The following is a 20,219-nucleotide window of genomic DNA, read 5'->3' as shown; positions in this document are numbered from 1 at the left end:
TGTGTTTTATGGGCAGTACCAAGATAAAAATATGAAACGTATAATTTACTTCATTGCTCTGAGACCTCTTCTATGAAACATGACGTTTAAATTGAAAGATAAAAGATGAACAGGGGACAGCCAGGCAAAGAATAAGGAAAACAGCACTTAAGGATTTAACACTGACCCACTGAACTACACGTAAAAGCACCCTTTCTTAAATGTAGTGACTCATCAGTTTACTGAGCCAAAAGCTTAAATTGCTTATGCTTTGGAATTGATATGTAGGAGGTTATCAGAGATAGTAAGCCTTGCCTAGCACTTACATCTCAATTGGCTTTATGGTTCTCATTTAATACATAAAAACAGGAGGAAAATAATATTCCTGTTTTAAAGGGAAATTACATGCTATAGCGATATCCCTTGCAAATGTCAAATGTCAACTATATCTTACTATATCTTAATGCCATTGCAGTATGCCTCCTCCATTTAGGTTTTCTTATATAATCAAACCTTCCTTTAAACAAAAAATCTTACAAGAAAAACATTTCGGTTTAGTATTTCTGAGCATTTTTACAAAGCAGCTTTATTTTTATTAGTTTATAAACAAAGAAAAAAATGTACATATGTATGTTGATTATATCTACATGTATACAGATCTCAAGAGCAAAAAAGGTGGGGAAAAGTCCTTTTCACATCCATTCATATAAATTCTACTCAATCTTTCAAGATCAAGTATGTTTCTCTGCCCGTTTATTCTTACAGAATCTTAAAATTGGGAGGAATTGAGAGACCATGTCAAATCTTAGTACAAAGGAAGAAATCCCTCCTACAAAATTATTGCCCTCTCTTTAAACTCTCAGTGAGAGCAAACTACCTAATAAGACTACCTATTTCATTGGCAGATAGCTCTAATTCTTTTCTCCATTTGTCTTCATTGGTTATTCTGATCCCTCTATCCCTTGTACAACCCCCTTTACTTACTCTGCTGTAGATTACAGGTTATTATTTATTTGATAGTCTTTTTCACTTGATAGTCCTTCTTGAGGACAAGGACTATCATTTTTATTTTTCCACTCCTTATGGGTTTATCTAGGACTCTTCCCCTTTCTTGCTTAATTTTAATTTAAAGCCATCTTGATTGACTCAATAAGGAAAATAAAATTGGGATTCTAACCAACGAAAATATGTTAACAACATCCAAAGAACCATCAAAGTAGGCACCTTTATTCCTAAATATACTATAAGACGTTATTTGTAAAGTGAAAAAAATGCATGTTTACTGAACATCTGATACTTGCATGAAGAGGCAAACTTTTTTTTTTCTTTAAGCTGTGGCTTTCCTGCACTTCCTTTTGTCTCCTTCAAAGATTGATTACTTTCAAGAAAACAAAACAGTTCAGAATTATCTACATAAACAAGAGATGTTCATTCACTGATACATGCAACAATATTTACTGGGCAACTACTGTGTTTGAGGTACTATGTTAAGGATAGCTAAACACATAAAGTAAATAGATAATAATAAACTAAATAGACATAAATCCTAACCTTGTGGAGTGATAACTAGTGAGGGAGAGTGACAATAAACAAATACTCTGATAAATCAATGCATAATTCCAAATTGTGATATGACTCAAAGGAAACAAATAGACAATAACAATGGAGAGGATCATTTTTGATAAACTTTCAGAGAACACGTCACAGAGGAGGCTACAATAAAGCCAAGATCTGAATGAACTGGTGCCAATCACAGACAGAGCTAGAGGACTAACAATTTAAGGAAGAAGAATAGCATAGCCAAAGGGTCCTAAGATGGAAAAGTGCATGGTATATTGGAGGAACTGAAAGATGACCAAAGAACTAGAGAGTAGTCAGCTAGAGTAAGCGTGTCACCAGATAAAGTTGAATTTAATTAATATATTAATCCAGAACTAACAAGGTTCCACACCCAAGATGCAACTGATTCAATACCTATTTCCTAAGTAACAGCCTCTCAATTGACAAATTCAATGTCCCTTTTTGGATTTCAACCAAGTCAATCCCTTTGTAGGATTTGACCAGGATGCCTACATCCCACCTTCCTGGATACAATTTTGCCCTTGGCATGCCATTCTTTTCTAGTGTGGACTCTGTAGTCAGACTGTGCTCCTTCAAATCCTGGTCCTGCGACTTATAAGCTGTATAACTTTGGGCAAGTTAGCTAATCTTTCTAAATCCCAGTTTTCTCAATGATAAAATGAAAAACAACAACAGAACCCACGTCAAACAGTTATCTAAGGATGCATGTACATGTCTGACAGTGCCTGGAACACAGCAAATGCTCAATAAACGTTAGCAATTATCATCATTCTCTTCCTTCCTGTTTCATAAGTCTCTTTTGATGGTTTTTCTTCCACCCACACCTGAAAGAGAATCCTTGTCGCTTTACTTCTCACCCTATGTTCTCCCAGTGTGATCTCCTCCATTCCTATGACTTTTACACGCTGAAATTATCCAAATCTATTTTATTCAATGCCAAATCTCACTCTTGGGCTTCAGGAACCATCTACACTTTGTGCCTTTACATGCATTTTCCCTTGTCTGGAAGGCTCCTACCATCCTCCGGGGAAATTTAACACTGCGAGGTCTCACCACAAGGTGAATTGATTCTCCCAGGCTGAGTTTCCACAGAACTTCATTCACTTCTCTACCATCACAGCACTCTTCTATCGTACTATCACCCTGAATTGTAATAGTCTTTTTACTTATCTGTACCTGGTGAAAACAGCAGCGAACGTTCTTGAGCGTTGACCACAGGCAAGGCTATCACAAGGAAGACAGTACAGCGAGGTCACACAGCCGACAGTCAGGATTCGAACTCCCGCAGTGTGTTTCCAGAGCCCATGCTCTTAACCACGCGTCTGGAGTTTAAGCCTCAACAAATGCTCGCTGATTAAAACTACTAATTATGAGAGAGAGAAAAAAGGATGATTAGTCAAGTTATCTAGTTAAATCTGGACCCTAAAGTGACAGGGAAGGAAGTGCGTAGGAGGATCCAATTCAGGACATGAAGAAGGAAGTTCACGGCTAAGTCCGCTAGGGGCTCGCAGAGACGGCGGGAGAGGGCGATGAGGACAGGGCGCCTGGAAAGATGAGGTTTGGAAAGGAGTCAAGGGCCGCTCTGGAGGAGCGCGTGAGGAGGGGGGGCCGGGGGCTAGGACAGAAGAGCTGGGACACGACTGAATTCCCCCACGCCGACGCCACTGCGTTGCTTCCGCGCCCCTACCGCTGGCCTCGGACTGCCAGAGCGCAATCTCTGCAGGCAGCGGTGGCAGAAGCCTAAATCCCCGCTCCACTCGCCTTGCCCCGCGGCCACAGCAGCCTCAGCCGGGCGTCCATGTGCTATTGCGGCTTCCGGTTCAAACCTGGCGTGACCGCGCAGCGTCCATCTCGGGAGGAAGAAGAAAGGCACTGTCTGCTCATGCGCGCCAAGCAGCGCACGCCCTCCACTCTAAACACGCCCCCAAAACATTCCGCTCCTCTGAGGAAACGCGCCTGCGCCTTACCCACCAATGGCGTGCGACCTTGCGTTTGCGGCTCGTCCTTTGGCTCCTGCTCCTGCGCATGCGCCCCACCTCCTCGCCCCCTCCAGCCCCACCCCTCCAAATGTGAGGACGGAAATGACGACAGTTCCAAGGAGAATGGAGGCGGGTTTCATTTCGGCGCCTTTCTTTCTCGCGCGGAAGTGATTGGTTGGCGTGGAGCGAAAGAGGCGGGACATTTTGCCGCGGGTTCAGTGCAGCCACTGGAACCGGGAGATGCGGCGCAGGGGTTGTCGCTGTGTTGGCTTTTACCTGAGTCTTGTCTCTTCCTGCGGTTCTTTCTGCGGCTTCGATCATGTTACTACCTTCGGACGTAGCTCGGCTGGTATTGGGTAAGCGCGGACGCGGGAGGGAGAGATACTGGGCCAGGCTAAGCAGGACGAAGGGACCTTTGGGGCCAAAGGTTTTCCCTGGGTGGGGAAGCTTTGGGATTTTGCCTCCCCGCCCACAAGTTCAGGTTGGCGGTGATTATTTTTCAGCTGGGGGCTCGGGCAGTTTAAGCTTCTTTGTGTGTTTGTGGGGGGGGACACTGTCTCCTCCGAGGCTGCGTGGCGAGGGGAGGGAACACCTGAGGCCCGGATTCGGAGGGAAAGTCGGGCCTGCACACTTAATTGGGACCCCTGGAGGAGGGTAGTCTACGTGACGAACCGACTGCGTGTTCTTCCACCTTGGGCGCACTTTCCCTTGTCACAGCTGGGACCAAATTAGGAAAAATAAGGACTTCCGCAGCCACCCAGCTTTGTAGAAAGACCTTCCCGACGCCCTTCTCATAACTCACCCTTAGAAACACGAATTTGGGACGAGTGGGGGTGCTCTTTCCTCTCCATCTCCCTCCCCTTCTGCCCCCCCGGAATAAGTCGTCCCGTGTAGAGGTTTGAAATGCCATTTGCATATTTTAAAACAGGAGCCATTCTTACTGTTTTGACTAGCAAGAAATTTCACAGGGGAAGTGCCTTCCAGTTGAACATTTTTCTAGTCCTAGTTTTTCCTCCATTTGAGGCGGGTTGGTCTCACGGGCCGGTTGTCAGGATGTATTGTCTGTGTGGGAAACGGGTTTTGTTGTTTGTCCCCTGAAAGAATAGAGAGGATTGTACTGCTGGGAACGAAAGCCACATAAAACTCAAAACCTGAGCCGGTGATTTAGGGACATTTACAGACATCATATGTGATGTCTCAGAAAGTAAATGGGTAAACATCTGTGATGAAGCTTCCTGTAGTATGTACAGCCGTTACTACCATTTTTTTATTGTTAGAAAAACCCATTTGTCTCTTTTCTTTTTTAAGTACTCAGCCCCATCCCCAAAAAATCATGTTGTGCGTGGGCTGTTGATAAGCACATTTTGCAGGATACATTAGAGTAACGGTTCCACTATCCGTTTTTGGAGAAACTAATGACTTAAGTTTAAACTAATATGATGTTGTTTGGTTAATCTTTTACCCACTTTATCAGAACTGAATATCAACAGTTAACCTACATCTGAATCTGTGAGAAATAACTGGCTATCTTGTAATTTCTATATTTGTTAGGCTTATATTGAAACCAATCCAAAGAAGACTTTCACAGTGTTCACCATAGTATTGACATACTTTATTTTTTGCTCCATGCGTATTGTTTGCTTAAGAATTTTTGGGTTTTGGCAGTTTGGTAATCTAGTTGAGTTTCAATAACCATAGTCTTCAACAAGGTTTCTCACCCTCAGCACTACTGACATTTTAATCCAAATAATATTTAATATGGGGAGCTGTCTTGTGCATTGTGGGATGTTTAGCAGCATCTCTGGCCTCTATGGATAGATAGCAGCAGGACCCCACTCCTTACTGCACCCCTGCTCAGTTGTAACAGTGAAAATGTCTCCAGATATTGCCACTATGTTCCCTGGAGGGCAAAATCACCCCCAGTTAAGAACCACTGGTCTTAAGAAAGCAGTATGATTTCCTAAGTGGAATAATTCACACCAACTTGTGAATTTATTCTCCACAAACCAGCTGCTCTGCTTGACTTCCTACTTTTTTAACGGGTAAAAACTCCATTGTTTCTTAGCCTAAAATTCTTCTTTGTCATTTTTACATTCCATTTGTCATGGCCACCAATCCTAGCAATATGCCTTCCGTTACTTCTCTTTTGTACTTTTATCATGGCCTCTCATATAGTCTTGCAGTTTATCTTATTTACTGTTAAACAAAAATCTGCCTAAAGCATTCACACTGCACCTTCTATTCTAAAAGTTGAAACAATTCTGCACTTACCAAAAATTTCAAGTTGTGCAAAAAAATATATAATACAAAAAACACATTTCCCATACTCAACCCTCTTACGTTTTTCATTGAGCGTTATGTATCTTGAAGTTCACTCAGCACATAGAGAAACTTAGTGGCTTAAAATATTAACAGTTTTGTTATTTGCTCATGATTCTTCTCTTATCAGTACCTCCTCCCCATCTTCAGCCCCTCTCTTGTTGTTGCCCCCATTTCTTCATAACATTCTTTCAGCAAATCTTTAGGTGCTTAATATGTTCCAGACACTGTGCTGGTTGCTGAGAATAGAGAAGTTAGCTCTCCCCTTAGAGTTCATGTAATTATATTTTTTACCTTACACACGCACACGCCAAAATACTCTCCTAGATCCCACCTCACATTCTGTCTAAGGCTCTGTGTCACCCTTTCACAAGTCAAATTTATTCAAAAACAATGAATTCTACTTAGTTGCTCCACTTCCTCGCCTACCTTTCATTCTTCGACATACTGCACTGACTTGCACCTCGCTACTCCACTTAAACAACCCTTGCTGCTCAGCTACATCCAGCCATTGCCTTGCTGGAATTTCTTTAGATATTGTACAGGCCAGAATATATCAAAGTGTTGTTTATTGCCTCTGAGCCACCAGTTTGGTTTTTATCAGTATGTCATACAGGACGCTCTGTGGAACTCATGCTCCCTGCCTCTCCTGCCCCATCTCAACTTCTCAACATCTGCTTTGTGCTCCAGGTATACCAGACTACTTGCAGTTTCTCCAAATATGCTTATGTATTCTGTTCTCTCTGCCTGCAGTGTTTTTCTCCCTGTCTTCTTAGTACAATTGCATTCAAGGTTCAGACGTAATCTCTGAAACCTGTCCGAGCAGGTATAGTTAGTACTTTCTCCTTAAATGCTTCCATAGCATTGTATGTTACTTCTCTTATACTGTTACTATGTTTTATTGTAGCTGCGTGTTTACTTACTTTTTTTTGGTGAAATAGACATAAAAATGACTAAAATGGTTAAATTTTAAGTATTGACTTCTTTAGCATTAAGTACATTCACATTATTCTGTAACCATCACCATCATCCATCTCTAGAACTTGTTCTTCTCAAACTGAAACTTGTTCACCTTTGTATCCTATTCAGTATTCTTTTTTTTAATTTTAATTTTTTTTTAAAGATTTTATTTTTTTCCTTTTTCTTCCCAAACCCCCCAGTACATACTTGTATATTTTTAGTTGTGGGTCCTTCCAGTTGTGGCATGTGGGACACTGCCCCAGCATGGCCCGATGAGTGGTGCCACGTCCGCACCGGCGAAACTGCGGGCCCCCGAAGTGCTGCACGTGAACTCGGCCATGGGGCCGGCCCCTGTTCGATATTCTTAATCTGGGATTAATGGACAGGCTTCAAGAGTTCTGGGGCCTCCCAAAACTATCTATAAAGGTTTGTGTGCAGGTGAGGCAATTATGTGGTGGCGAAGGGTCCGAAGTTTCTTTAGATTCCTAAATAAGTTTGTTCCTTTCTGTGTGAGTCAGTGTCCATTCAGGAAAGTTGAAACCAATCTGAGTATTTAACATGGAGGGGTTTAATGAGCGAATTAGTTACACTGGTGAGAGAAAAGCTAAGAAGACAAGCAGCTTACATGAGCCAACTCATAGGATAGCAATAGCGGGAAGCCACTATGATAATCAGGAGGACAGTGAGAGATGAAGCAACCCAGAGGCTGGGCTCACTGTGTGGAAGATAGAAGGTAGACTTGTCTGGTGAAGGAGCAGTAGTCATAGAAGAGATTCTACCAAGGCAGAGAGGGAACAGGAGGAAAAAACCTGGGTTCTTCCACCTGCCCTCCAAACTCCCACCAGTTCTTCCCACTGTTTGAACCCAGCCAGAAGCCAGCTGACATGAAACGTTGCTTGCTTGGGGTCAGGTTTCCTGTCATATAGTGCAGAGCAGGGGAAAGAGGAAGAATAGATTTGAAGACAAACAGAACCAGGACTGGCACACCCCTGAAATATCAAGAGCCCCTAGTCCTATTCACCTTTATATCACTAAGATATTATGGATATTTATTAAATAGTTACGAAAGTACAACTGTGATCATGACATTCCCCTTTCTCTACTGAATAATATATCATTTGTTCAGATTCTCTTGTTCCCTGCTGTTCATTTATTCAGATTCTGTTTATTCTTATTCTCTTTTTATTCATAATAATATAATGTTATTGCTGACATTTACTGTTGTTTATGGTCCTTACCCATTCTGTCTTTTCAGTTGTATCTCCAACTCTTCTCATCCAAACTGGGTGTGTTCCCCAAACATGCTCACCATATATGCTTTCCGTCAGTTTTGTTGGGATTCCCCAATCATCCCTTAAGAGTCAGGTCTTCCTTGAAACATACGTAGTTTTCCCCAAGTCTGGTAATGCTTTCTCCAGCCCCTATCCTCTTGTGAAGTAAGTTGTATTGTCTTACCACCTTTGCTTTGTATTATAGCCATTTGCATATGTATCTTCTCGGTCCTAGTAAATCATAACTTCTTTATAGACAGAGACTTGGTTATTTTTGGAGCTAGTAGTATAAGGCACCTTAAGTTAAGTCTTCCCAAGAATTATTTACATTTTTTTAAGGTCATTAAACCACTGATATTTCTGGGGAATTATTAGAATATGTGAGGGAGATATTTTTAGGTAGGGGGATTTGCTGTCTCTTGCTTTCTTCATCAGGCTCCATTCTCTTTATCTTTCCGTCTCTATAAATAGGAAGAAGAGAGGGCAAACTCTTGGCATCCCAATTTCTAAAATTTGAGTACTCTAGATAAAGGATTTTATCTTTCTTGTCTTTTTCATTTTTTGTTTTTCCTTCAGTCTATTTGTTACTCATTACTACCTCCACTGAAAAGCAGGCAAAAGACAGTATTATATTAAGAAAAAAAGAAACTCAGGCATACTTTCTTACCTATTTGACCTTTGTTAGTAAGTTTACAAAAAATATATAGTTACTATTAGCAAAAGTTGTTTGTAGGAATAAAAAAGAAAATAACTAATGTTGATTGAAGAGTATTATTTATTATTATTGTGATAAGAGATAATTGGTCCCTGGTTTGTATTTTCATTGTAACATTTTAGGTTTAGAATAGTTTGTATCTAAAATTTCACTATTCTGAATGAGAATTTGTTATAATCAGGTACTTGTTGACATAAATGAGCTTTTTGTAGGCAAATAACGGGTTAGTTATATATATAATAATAAATGAATATGAAAGTCATCAACTATTACTTTACCACATTATTTTGGAACTTCTAGGATGAAAGTAAAGCAGAATGCATCGTCTAATTTAAAGTTGGAGCTCTAGATTGCCCAAAGTTGGGCATGTTTTTTAACAGCAGAAGATATATGTCTCAGATATTGCTATTTTAAGATCTAGTACAACTTTTAAACACTTGTTATAGAAGTAATCTAGGTTTTTAACAAAGCCTTTTCTGAAGTATATGCTGTGCAAAAATATAAGATCTTATGAGAAGCCCTAAATGATCTGATCTGTAATGATTCCTTTCCCAGGATACGCTAGCACAGATGACCATATTTTTCTGGGAAAGGTTAACTATATATCACTATATTCTCTTTAGGGCAGTGTTTCTCAACTTTTATTTCATTATCACACCCTTAAGGAGTATTTCTAGACTATTTTTCCTAATTGCCCCTCCTACATGAAATTTTAATGTCACAAATATACTGTTTATATGTTGTATCTAAATCATATAGACCTATTGTATCTATATGATTTACGCATAAAAAGAGTATTTTCTTCATTCGCCTCACTCCTCAGTACTGATTTTCACCCCATTGGGGCTGTGTCGTTCTTTTTGAGAATGCTTGATCTACAGAAAAGCAAAGCTACTTTAAGGAATTAGATTTCCTACCACCACCTGTTAGAAGTTCCAAGTGGTTATGAGTACATGTGGTGTAATTAGTACTTTTGAAACTCTCCACCATGAAAAGAAACTTTATTTGGTGTCTTCTGTTTAAATCTTGAAGCATATAAAGAAAAAGCTCAAACTGCCCTGATTCTAGGGTGACTCTAGTGGTTCATACATGTTTTAAATTTCTATATTCGTGAAATCCCAGTAGCATCTAACTTATTCCAAATAATGTAATTGTCAGAAAGCCAATCGTCAAAAAATGATTTCTTTTCAGCTGGCTATAGTTATATAGGGGTTTATATTCAGTTGTTTATTTGTGAAAAATTTAAAAAGAAGGAAAAAGCAATCTCTGTTTGATGCATCTAATTTCACATCTGAGGTTTTTCCATATCTTTAATTGTGAGGATGTTGAAGTAGTATCTTAGATAAAAGGTTTCTTCTAGTTTCTGAATGCTTTACCATACCCCAAAGGACAATGGTTTTTTATTTGTATTTTTATTTGTTTGCTCGTTTCTCCCTCTAGCATTAGTTAGCAAGAGGTTGGAAAACTGAATCATCAGCTATAAGTAGAAAGAAGTGAGTTGGTTCTCATATACCAGCTAGAGCATTCGCTAAAATGGGATGACAATTTCCTTGCTCTTTCCTTCTTATAACCTTCGTATATAATGACTTTTTAGGCCTTCTAATTAGTTTTTTTGACTTGTAGGGCCTGATTGCTTAAAGATACAGTTTCAGGTGAAAAGAGTAGAACCTTACAATTTTAGAATTCAAAGAGACCTTAGAAATAATTACCTTAGTTAAAATGCTTATTGACTATTATACCAGCATTGAGATAAGTATACTGCAAAGGCAAGTATAAGGGGATCTACTGTCTAGCAATAGGAGTAGGTATATAGTGAGAGGATTCAAAGAAAGATTCTCTGAGGAACTGATGGTTACACTAGATCTGAAGATTGAGTTGGAATTGGCTTGGCTAAGAAAAGATAAGCTGCCCAAGCAAAGGGACTAGAGTATACAATGGCCTTGAAATAAGAGCATTCATATGTTTATGGAATTGAAAGTCCAGTTTGGCTCAGAGAGACAGAATGACAAGACATAAGGCTAAAGAGAAAATTAGGATGCAAAACAAATGGAGCTTCAAATGCTGTGTTAAGAATTTAGGATTCTGTTTTTTCATTGAGATACAATTCACATACCAGAAAGTGTAGTTTTTAGTATATCCACAATGTTGTGCAACCATCACCACTACCTTAGTTCCAGAACAGTTCCATCACCCTAAAAAAGAACCCCATAGCTATTAACAGTCACTTCAGATTTCTCCCTTTCTCCGTCCTCTGGCAATCACTAATCTACTTTCTGTCTATATGGATTTGCCTATTCTGGTCATTTCCTGTAAATGGGATTAGACCGTACGTGGTCTTTTGTGTCTGACTTCTTGAATTTAACATAATGTTTTCAAGATTTATCCATGTCGTAAGAAATATAGGTAGTTAATTCCTTTTTATAGCAGAATAATGTTCCATTGTGTGGATATACCACATTTTGTTTGTCTATTCATTGATGAACTTTGGCGTGTTTCCTCTTTTTGGCTATTATAAAAAATGCTGCTGTGAACATTTATATACAAGTTTTGTTTGAACATAGGATTTCAGTTCTCTTAGATATATACCTAGAAGTGGAATTGCTTGGTCCTATGGTAATTCTGTTTAATATTTTTGAGAACTGGACAGGTGGTTTTCCAAAGTGGTTGCACCATTTTGTGTTCCAACCACCTGTATATGACTTTTTCCAGTTTCTCCATATCTATGCCAATACTTACTACTGTATTTTAATTCTAACTATCCTGGTGGGTATGAATTAGTATATGTCATTGTGGGTTTTTTTTTTATTGAGGTCATAGTTTGTAACATTGTGAAATTTCAGTTGTACATTACTATTTGTCAGTCACCATATAAATGCACCCCTTCACTCCTTGTGTGCCCCCCAACCCACTTCCCCCTAGTAACTACTAAACTGCTCTCTTTGTCCATGTGTTTGTTTATTTTCCACATATGAGTGAAATCATACAGTGTTTGTCTTTCTCTGTCTGGCTTATTTTGCTTAACAAAGTACCCTCAAGGTTCCTCCATGTTGTTGCAAATGGGACAATTTTGTCCTTTTTTTATGGCTGAGTAGTATTCCATACACACACGCGCGCGCACACACACACACACACACCACCCCCCCACACAAACACATCTTCTTTATCTAATCATCAGTTAATGGAAACTCGGGTTGCTTCCACTTCTTGGCTATTGTGAATAGTGCTCAATGAACATGGGGTGCATAAGTCTCTTTGAATTGTTGATTTCAAGTTCTTTGGATAAATACCCAGTAGTAGGATAGCTGGGTCATGTGGTATTTCTATTTTTAATTTTTTGAGAAATCTCTATACTGTTTTCCATGATGGCTGCACCAGTTTGCATTCCCACCAGCAGTGTATGAGGGTTCCCTTTTCTCCACATCCTCTCATCCATGTGTTATTTTTTGACTAGGTGATTATAGCCATTCTAACAGGTGTAAGGTGCTATCGTAGTGTAGTTTTGATTTGCATTTCTCTGATGATTAGTGATGTTGAACATCTTTTCATGTACCTATTGGACATCTGTGTATCTTCTTTGGGAAAATGTCTGTTCATATCCTCTGCCCATTTTTTGATCAGGTTTGCTTTTTTGTTGTTCATTTGTGTGAGTTTTTTTAATATATTATGGAGGTTAACCCCTTCTTGGATATATAATTTGCAAATATTTTCTCCCAGTTGGTGGGTTGTCTTTTCATTTTGATCCTGGTTCCCTTTGCCTTGCAGCAGCTCTTTAGTCTGATGAAGTCCCACTTGTTTATTTTTTATATTTCCCTTGTCTGAGTAGACATGGTATTCAAAAAGATCCTTCTAAGACAGATGTCAAAGAGCATATTGCCTACATTTTTTTCTAGGAGTTTTATGGTTTCAGGTCTTACATTTGAGTCTTTCATCCATTTTGAGTTAAAACTTTTGTGTATTGCCAAAGATAATGGTCTACTTTCATTCTTTTACATGTGGCTGTCCGGTTTTTCCAGCACCGTTTATTAAAGAGACTTTCCTTTCTCTTTTGTATGTTCTTAGCTCCTTTGTTGAAGACTAGCTGTCCATAAATTTGTAGTTTTGTTTCTGGGCTTTCAATTCTGTTCCATTGACCTGTGGGCCTGTTTTTGTGCCAGTACCATGCTGTTTTGATTACCATAGCTTTGTAGTATATTTTGAAGTTAGGGATTCTGAAGCCTCCAGCTTTGTTCTTTTTTCGGAGAATTGCTTTAGCTATTCTGGGTCTTTGGTTGCCCTATATGAATTTTAGGATTCTTTGTTCTATTTCTGTGAAGAATGTTGTTGAGATTCTGATTGGATCACTGAATCTGTAGATTGCTTGAGGTAGTATGGACATTTTAACTGTTTTTTCTTCCAATTCATGTGCATGGAATATCTTTCCATTTCTTTATGTCATCATTGATTTCTTTCAATAATGTCTTATAGTTTTCATCTTATAGGTCTTTCACCTCCTTGGTTAAATTTATTCCTGGGTATTTTATTCTTTTTGTTGCGATTGTAAATAGGATTGTACTATTGAGTTGTCTTTCTGTTAGTTCATTATTAGAGTATAGTAATGCAACTGATTGTTCTAAGTTGATTTTGCACCCTACAACTTTGCTGTAGTCATTGATTATTTCTAATAGTTTTCCAACGGATTCTTTAGTGTTTCTGTATACAGAATCATGTCATCTGCAAACAGTGAGAGTTTCAATTCTTCATTGCCTATTTAGATACCTTTTCTTTCTTTTTCTTGCCTAATTGCTCTGATCAAAATCTCTAGTACTATGTTGAATAAGAGTGATGAGAGGGGGCACCCTTGTCTTGTTCCTGTTCTCAGAGAGATGGCTTTCAGTTTTTCCCCATTGATTATGATGTTGGCTATGGGTTTATCTTATACTGCCTTTATTATGTTGAGGTACTTTCCTTCTATACCCATTTTATTGAAAGTTCTTTTCATAAATGGCTGTTGGATCTTGTCATATGCTTTCTCTGCATCTGTTGAGATGATCCTGTGGTTTTTGTTCCTCATTTTGTTAATGTGGTGTATCACATTGATTGATTTGTGCATGTTGAACCATCCGTGTATCCCTGGTATAAATCCCACTTGATCGTGGTGTATGATCTTTTTCATGTATTACTGGATTCAGTTTGCAGATATTTTGTTGAGGATTTTTGCTTCTATGTTCATCAGCTATATTGGCCTGTAGTTTCCCTTCTTTGTGTTGTCCTTGTCTGGCTTTGGTATCAGGATGATGTTGGCCTTGTAGAATGTGTTAAGAAGTGTTCCATCTTCCTCAATTTTTTGGAATAGTTTGAGATGGATGGGTATTAAATCTTCTTTGAATGTTTGATAGAATTCTCCAGAGAAGCCATCTGGTCCTGGACTTTTATTTTTGGGGAGGCTTTTGATTACTGTTTCAGTCTCTTTACTTGTGATTGGTCTATTCGGATTCTTTATTTCTTCTTGATTCAGTTTTGGGAGGTTGTATGAGTCTAAGAATTTTCCATTTTTTCTAGATTGTCCGATTTGTTGGCATATAGTTTTTCATGGTATTCTCTTATAATCCTTTGTATTTCTGTGGTATCCATTGTAATTTCTCTTCTTTCATTGCTAATTTTACTTATTTAAGCTTTCTCTCTTTTTTTTCTTAGTCTGGCTAAGGGTTTGTCAATTTTGTTCATCTTCTCGAAGAACCAGCTCTTAGTTTAATTGATATTTTCTACTGTTTTTTGTTTGTTTCAATTTCATTTATTTCTGCTCTAATTTTTATTATTTCCCTCCATCTGCTGACTTTGGGCTTTGTTGTTCTTTTTCTAATTCTGTTAGGTGTAGTTTAAGACTGATTTTAAGTTTAAGTTCAGATTTTTCTTGTTTATGAAGGTGGGCCTGTATTGCTATCAATTTCCCTCTTAGGACTGCTTTTGCTGCATCCCATATTATTTGGTAAAGTGTATTTTCATTTTCATTTGTCTCCAGATTCTTTTTTTTTGAGGAAGATCAGCCCGGAGCTAACATCTGCTGCCAGTCCTCCTCTTTTTTTGCTGAGGAAGATTGGCCCTGAGCTAACATCCATGCCCATCTTCCTCTACTTTATATGTGGGTGCCTGCCACAGCATGGCTTGATCAGCAGTGCATGGGTCCACACCCAGGATCCAAACCAGTGAACCCCAGGCCCCTGAAGCAGAGTTTGCAAACTTAACTGGTGCACCACCAGACCGGCCCCTGTCTCCAGATATTTTTTTATTTTTCCTTTAATTTCTTCAATGATTCATTGGTTGTTCAATGGTGTATTATTTAGTCTCCACATCTTTGTCCCTTTCCCAGCTTTTTTCTTGTTGTTGATTTCCAGTTTCATAGCATTATGGTCAGGAAAGGTGCTTGATAGGATTTCAGTGTTGTTAATTTATTGAAGCTTGCCTTGTTTCCCAACATATGGTCTATCCTTGAGAATGTTCCATGTGCACTTGAGAAGAATGTGTATTCTGCTGTTTGGGGATGGAGTATTCTATATATATCTATTAAGTTCATCTGGTCTAGTTTTTCATTTCAGTCCACTATTTCCTTGTTGATTTTCAGTCTGGATAGTCTATCCATTGATGTAAGTGGGGTGTTAAGGTCCCCTACTATTATTGTGGTGTTGTCACTGTCTCCTTTTAGGTTTAATAGTTGCTTTTTGTATTTTGGTGCTTCTGTGTTGGGTGCATGTATTTTTGTAAATGTTATGTTTTCGTGGTGGAGTGTCCCTTTTATCATTATATACTGCCCCTCTTTGTCTCTCATTACCTGTTTTATCTTGAAGTCTACCTCGTCTGCTCTAAGTATGGCAAAACCTCATTTCTTTTGTTTGTCATTAGCTTAGAGTATCGTCTTCCATCCCTTCCCTCTGAGCCTGTGTTTATCTTTGGAGCTGAGATATGTTTCCTGGAGGCAGCATATCATTGGGTATTGTTTTTTAATCTGTCCTGCCACTCTGTGTCTTTTGATTGGAGAATTAAATCCATTTACATTTAGAGTGACTTTTGATATATGAGGGCTTACTACTGCCATTTTATCTCTTGTTTTCTGATTATTCTGTATTTCCCTTGTTTCTCGTACTATTTCCAACTGCCAGTTCAGTTTGGTGATTCTCTGTAATGGTTTTCTCTTTATCATTTGCGTCTCTGTTCTAATTTTTCTTTAGTGGTATTCATGAGGTTTGTATAAAAGATCTCGTATATGAGATAGTCCATTTTCTGATGGCCTCTTATCTCCTTGGTCTAAGCAGGTTCCATCCTCTTCCCCATCCAAGTTAATGTTATCACAGCTCATTCCATTTTGTGTTGTGAGTTTGTGGTTAAAATGAAGTGATTATAGTTATATTTGATACTTTCCTTTATCTTTAATGTTTTAATTGTTTGCGAACGTGTTCAGATAGAGAACTGCAATATTCTGATTTTGTCTACCTGTTTATCTCCTTGCTCAAGGCTTTGTGTCCCCCTTTTCTTTTTGTAGATGTGAAGCCCTTCTTGAGGATTTCTTGTGGGTGGTTCTTGTGGCCACGAACTCCCTTAGCTTTTGTTTATCTGGGGAAGTTTTTATTTCTCCATCATATCTGAAAGATATTTTCACTGGATGGGGTAGTCTTGGCTGAAAGTTTTTCTCTTTCGGAATTTTGAATATATCATTCCACTCTCTCCTAGCCTGTGAGGTTTCTGCTGAGAAATCTGCTGAAAGCCGGATAGGGGTTCCTTTGTAAGTTATTTTTTTCTGCCTTGCTGCCTTTAATACTTTTTCTTTGTCTTTTATTTTTGCCAGCTTTGCTACTATATGCCTTGGAGAAGGTCTTTTTACATTGATATAGTTAGGAGACATATTGGCTTTTTTCACTTGTATTTCCAGCTCTTTCCCAGGTTTGGGAAGTTCTCAGCTATTATTTCTTTGCCTGACCTTTCTGCTCCATTCTCCTTCTCTTCTCCCTCTGGAATACCTATAATCCTTATGTTGCATTTCCTAATTAAGTCAGCTATTTCTTGGAGAATTTCTTCATTTCTTTTTATCTTAGTTCTCTATCTCCATCCATCTGAAGCATTTCTATATTTCTGTTCTCCAGACTGCTGATTCTCTCCTCCATAATATCAGCTCTGTTATTCGGGGAGTCCAGATTTTTCATTATCTCACCCATTGTGCTTTTTCTTCTCCAACATTTCTGATTGGTTCTTCTTTATAGTTTCACTTTCTTTTGTGAAGACATTCCTGATTTATTGAACTGTCTATCTATATTTTCTTGTAACTCATTCAGTTTTTTTATTATAGCTATTTTGAATTCTCTGTCATTTAGATTATAAATTTCTGTGCCTTCAGGATTGATTTCTGGTGCTTGTCATTTTCCTTCTGGTCTGGAGATTTAATACATTTTTTCATAGTGTTTTGCAGCTTAGATTTCTGCCTCTCCATAGTGATAGTATCTGCTCACAGCTTCCACCTGCCACCACTGGGTGAGAGTCAGGAGCTGTGTATTCTGAGCCCACTGTGATCTGCAGCTTGCTAGCTCACAGCTGCTGCTTTCCTACCTGTACTAGGGCTCTGGCTGACTGGCTGAGTGGGAGCACCAGGCAGGAGGAGGGGTGCTTTCTTTTGTTTGCGTGATCCTGGGGGTGTTCTCACTCTGCCTTTGCTATCTGCTCTCCTGGGGTGCTAGCTTGATGAAGACACCCGTGGAATAGCTTACTCACTTCTGTGTGGGGCTTTCCCATGGGCTGTTAGGGAGGTTGGAGAGCAAAGGTGTTCCCCTTGGAGGGCTGTCCCTACCCCCTCCTCTCAGAGCCATGCAGTCTGGAGCCCAGGGTTGCTGCTGTTGGGGGAGGGAGAGGAGATCCCCTCAACTCTTTCCACTTCCTCCAGGGGGTCCAGCACCTCTACCTTCAGATGTATGGCTGCGTGGGTCTCTCAGACATCTTGTGGGTTGTGTGAATGACTTTTGTTGGTAAATGAATGTCCTTTTTGTTGTCTCTTAGCAGGGAGATTCTAAGGGTAGAGCTCAGTCTGCCATGATGCTGACGTCACTCCTGTTTCATTGTGGTTTTGGTTTTACATTTTCCTAATGACTGTTGAAGTTGAGCCTCTGTTTATGTGCTTATTAACAATTTGTATATCTTTTGCACAGAAGTCTATTCAAACCTTTTGTCCATTTTTTAATTGTATATTTGTCTTGTTATTGTCTTAAAGAGTTCTGTATATATTCTGGGTTCTAGTCTCTTATCAGATAATATGATTTGCAAATATTTTCTTCCATTTTGTCAATTGTCTTTTCACTTTACTGCTGGTATCCTTGGAAGTCCAGAAATTGCAATTTTGATGTAGTTCAATGTATCTGTTTTTTCTTTGGGTTGATCTTTAAATGTTATATTTAAGGAACCATTGCTTAATCCAAGGTTAAAAACAAAGATTTACACCTATGTTGTCTTCTACGAGTTCTGTAGTTTTAGATCTTACATTTAGGTCTTTGATTCATTTTCAGTTAATGTTTGTATTTTGGTGTGAGGGAATGGGCCAACTTCATTCTTCTATGTGTGGTTATCCAGTTGTCACAGCACTAGCTGTTGAAAAGTATGTTCTCCTCCATTGACATGACTTGGCAGTCTTCAAAAATCAGTTAATGTAAATGTCTGGACTGTTAATTATGTTTCATTGATCTATATGTCTATTCTTATGCCAGTACCACATAACCTTGACTACTATAGCTTTGTAGTATGTTTTGAAATTGATAAGTGTGAGTCCTCCAGCTTTGTTTTCAAAATTGTTTTGGTTGTTTTGGGTTCCTTGTATTTCTTTATGAATTTTAGAATCAGTTTGTTAATTTATGCAAACGAGGCAGCTGGAATTTTCGTAGGGATTGTGTTGAATGTGTAGATCAACTTTGAGAGTATTGACATCTTAACACTATTAACTCTTCTGATCTCTAAACCAGGGATATGTTTCCTTTTTAATTTTTTCTTTAATATTTTTCAGTGATCTTTTATAGTTTTTAGTAGTCTTAGACTTTGTTAAACTTACTCCTGAGTATTTCGTACTTGTTGATGCTATTGTAAATGGAATTTTCTTAATATCATTTTTGGATTGTTCACTGCAAGTATATAGAAATACAGTTGATTTTTGTATATTCATCTTGTATCCTGAAACTATTTATTGTCTTTAATAGTTTTTCTCTGTGTGTGCATGGATTCCTTAAAATTTTCTATATGGGACATGATGTCATCTGCAATTAAAGATATTTGACTCCTGGGGCAGGCCCAGTGACACAGCAGTTAAGTGCGCATGTTCTGCTTCGGCAGCCCAGGGTTCGCCGGTTTGAATCCCGGGTGCAGACATGGCACTGCTTGTGAAGCCATGCTGTGGTAGGCATCCCACATTTAAAGTGGAGGAAGATGGGCATAGATGTTACCTCAGGGCCAGTCTTCGTCGGCGAAAAAGGGGAGGATTGGAAGATGTTACCTCAGGACTAATCTTCCTCAAAAGAAAAAAAGTGATATTTGACTCCTTCTTTCCCAAACTGGATGCTTTTTATTTAGTTTCTTTTCCATTTTCCCAGGCTAGAACTTTCAGTACAATGTTGCATAGAAGTGGCAAGTGCAGGCATCTTTGTCTTATCTCTGATCTTATGGGGAAAGCTTTGAGTCTTTCACCATTGAGTGTGTTGTTAGCTGTGGGATTTTCATGGATAACTTTATCAGGATTAAGAGATTCCTTTCTATTCCTTTTTTTTTAATCTTGCAAAGACGAACTTTGTCAAGTGCTTTTCTGCGTCTATTGAGATGATAATGTAGTTTTTGTCCTTTATCCTCTTAATGTAGTGTATTACATTTATTTTTGTTTAGTTGAACCAACCTTGGATTTATGGCACAATCTCACTTGGTCATGGTGTATAATCATCTTTAAACGTTACTAGATTTAATTTGCTAGTATTTTGTTGAGAATTATTGTGTCTACTTTTTCATAAGGCATATTAGTGTGTAGTTTTCTTGTGATGTCTTTGGTTTTAATAACCGGTTTTACTGACCTCAGAGAATGAAATGGTAAGTCTGCATTATTTGTAAAATAGAGTTTGTGGAAGATTAGTGTTAATTCTTCTTTTAGTGTTTTGTACACTCACCAATGAGACCATTTGATCCTAGACTTCTCTTTATGAAAAGTTTCTTGATTACAATTCAGTCTCTTTACTTGTTTCAAGTCTATTCAGATTTTCTATTTCTCCTTGAGTTAGTTTACTTAGTTTGTGTCTTTCTAGGAATTATCCATTTCACCTAGGCTTTCTAAGTTGTTGGCATACAACTATTCATAGTATTCCTTTACAATCTGATTTATTTCTGTAAGGTTGATAGCAATGTCCCCTCTTTCATTGTCTGATTTTAGTAATT

The 20,219-nt window shown here is 38.6% G+C and overlaps 2 protein-coding genes across 5 annotated transcripts in view; one reads left to right on the top strand and one right to left on the bottom strand.

The window, feature by feature from the left end:
* The window catches only part of ATM (ATM serine/threonine kinase), a 116,023-nt gene extending 112,626 nt beyond the window's left edge, over window positions 1-3,397 (bottom strand). For 2 of the 3 annotated variants that reach the window (XM_046686304.1, XM_046686305.1), the window contains exons 1-2: window positions 3,248-3,393; window positions 2,737-2,923 (exon numbers count right to left, since the gene is read on the bottom strand). The gene's annotated coding sequence lies outside the window, so the exon portion shown is untranslated. Of the gene's footprint in view, window positions 1-2,736; window positions 2,924-3,247 lie in introns of all 3 variants that reach the window. The other variant, XM_046686306.1, reaches the window with a different exon arrangement.
* A 350-nt stretch (window positions 3,398-3,747) lies between these two features.
* The window catches only part of LOC124252516 (protein NPAT), a 57,442-nt gene continuing 40,970 nt past the window's right edge, over window positions 3,748-20,219 (top strand). The window contains exon 1 of one of the 2 annotated variants that reach the window (XM_046686126.1): window positions 3,748-3,895. In XM_046686126.1, the coding sequence (XP_046542082.1) occupies window positions 3,859-3,895 (37 nt within the window). In that variant the 5' untranslated portion in view covers window positions 3,748-3,858. The remainder of the gene's footprint in view (window positions 3,896-20,219) is intronic. The other variant, XM_046686127.1, reaches the window with a different exon arrangement.

Source organism: Equus quagga, chromosome 14 (assembly GCF_021613505.1).
Source record: "Equus quagga isolate Etosha38 chromosome 14, UCLA_HA_Equagga_1.0, whole genome shotgun sequence".
Classification (NCBI taxonomy): domain Eukaryota; kingdom Metazoa; phylum Chordata; class Mammalia; order Perissodactyla; family Equidae; genus Equus; species Equus quagga.
This window is presented reverse-complemented; position numbering and strand designations above follow the sequence as displayed.